At 38.9% G+C, this 1,481-nt stretch overlaps 1 protein-coding gene across 1 annotated transcript in view; it reads left to right on the top strand.

The window, feature by feature from the left end:
• HNRNPLL (heterogeneous nuclear ribonucleoprotein L-like) overlaps nucleotides 1-1,481 on the top strand; it is a 23,539-nt gene that overhangs the window by 18,939 nt on the left and 3,119 nt on the right. Inside the window, exons 9-10 of the mRNA XM_009333716.1 lie at nucleotides 188-389; nucleotides 1,373-1,430. Of these exons, the coding sequence (XP_009331991.1) occupies nucleotides 188-389; nucleotides 1,373-1,430 (260 nt within the window). The remainder of the gene's footprint in view (nucleotides 1-187; nucleotides 390-1,372; nucleotides 1,431-1,481) is intronic.

The raw sequence follows: 1,481 nt of genomic DNA, 5'->3' as shown, positions 1-1,481 counted from the left end.
ATTCCATACCATATGACATCATGCTCAGTATATAGGCTGGGGGGAGTTGGCCAGGGGCAGCGATCGCTGCTCGGGGACTGACTGGGCATCAGTCGGTGGGTGGTGGGCGGTTGCATCACTTGTGTTGCATCACTTTTTTCCCCTAGGTTTCCCCCCCCCCCCCTCTCTCTCTCTCTCTCCCCCCCAGTGTTTCCCAGCAGCATTCAGTAGTTCCAAGCCAGATATTTGAACTGGAGGATGGCACGAGTAGTTACAAGGATTTTGCAATGAGTAAGAATAATCGCTTCACCAGTGCTGGTCAAGCATCTAAGAACATCATCCAACCACCCTCATGTGTGCTGCATTATTATAATGTTCCCCTGTGTGTAACTGAAGAAACATTTGTAAAGGTAGGCAGTTGAAATGACTGTGACATATAGTGCTTTGGGGCTCTATCCTAGCTTTACACTATGCTACTTTTAAAAAGAAATAACTGGGATAGTTACAGCATAGCGACTGGAAGAGAACTGGTTTTCAAAATAGGTTTGTAGCCTCTCTGTATAGAAGCTGTGTGTGTATATATACACCCCCCTCTATTTTCACAATTCTGGCATTATTCTCTCAATTTTCTTTTTTTTTTTTTAATGTGAGAAACAAGATCTTGGAAATAAAGTTGAGGAGCTTAATGTGTTTTTTGTGGAGGAAGGGGAAGAGACTCACAGAATGCCAAATACAGGGAGAGTTAGGTCTAAATTTGCAAAAGATTTACTGACTCCCTGAGATGGTTACTCTAATGACTGCTAGGATATTTTGGATTGGAGAGAAGCATGCACCTGGAACAGTTTGCACAGTTGAGTCCTAAATGAACTCTGGATGCTTAAAACGTGCAATACTGGGCCTCTCGAGTGGAGGCAGTGGTAAAACTGATGATGGTTCAGTGAGTTCTTTTTCAGTTCAATGAACTTTTTTTTTTTTTTCAAGCTCTGTCTGAAAGTTAAGTTTGGTTCATGAATGGTGTGCTTGTAGGTACAACTTCTGAGCTACTGTACTGAAGTGGGAATGTCAAAAAGAAGAACCTGTTTCTATTTAAAATGTTGTTTGAGGTAGTAGTGATATCAGTACTCTTTAACAATTTTTGTGCCTATAAAATCATATTTATTATGGGACAGCACAGATAAATGAGCCTTGTTTTGCATACTGTAGAATGGTATTCTAAAGAGTTACCAATCTAAACATATTTTTAAAATAATAATTTGCCATAAATTCTTGGAAGCTTTTTTAAAGAGTCAGGATTTTCCTTTTTGTGTGTCTTTTCCAGGAGCTTGGAATTTTTGCTTATGTGTTTATGTGCATTTTTACTGGAGTTTTACCTCTTATTTTATTTTTGTGACAGTTATGTGAGGATCATGAAGTTCTCAGCTTTATTAAATACAAAGTGTTTGATCCAAAACGTAAGTAAACTTTGACCTGTTTGGAGAGTTATTTGAATTCCAATTTTGATA

The sequence above is a fragment of the Pygoscelis adeliae genome, unplaced genomic scaffold (assembly GCF_000699105.1).
Source record: "Pygoscelis adeliae isolate BGI_AS28 unplaced genomic scaffold, ASM69910v1 Scaffold621, whole genome shotgun sequence".
NCBI lineage: Eukaryota > Metazoa > Chordata > Aves > Sphenisciformes > Spheniscidae > Pygoscelis > Pygoscelis adeliae.
The sequence above is the reverse complement of the archived record's forward strand: the minus strand, read 5'-3'. Positions and strand labels throughout refer to the sequence as shown.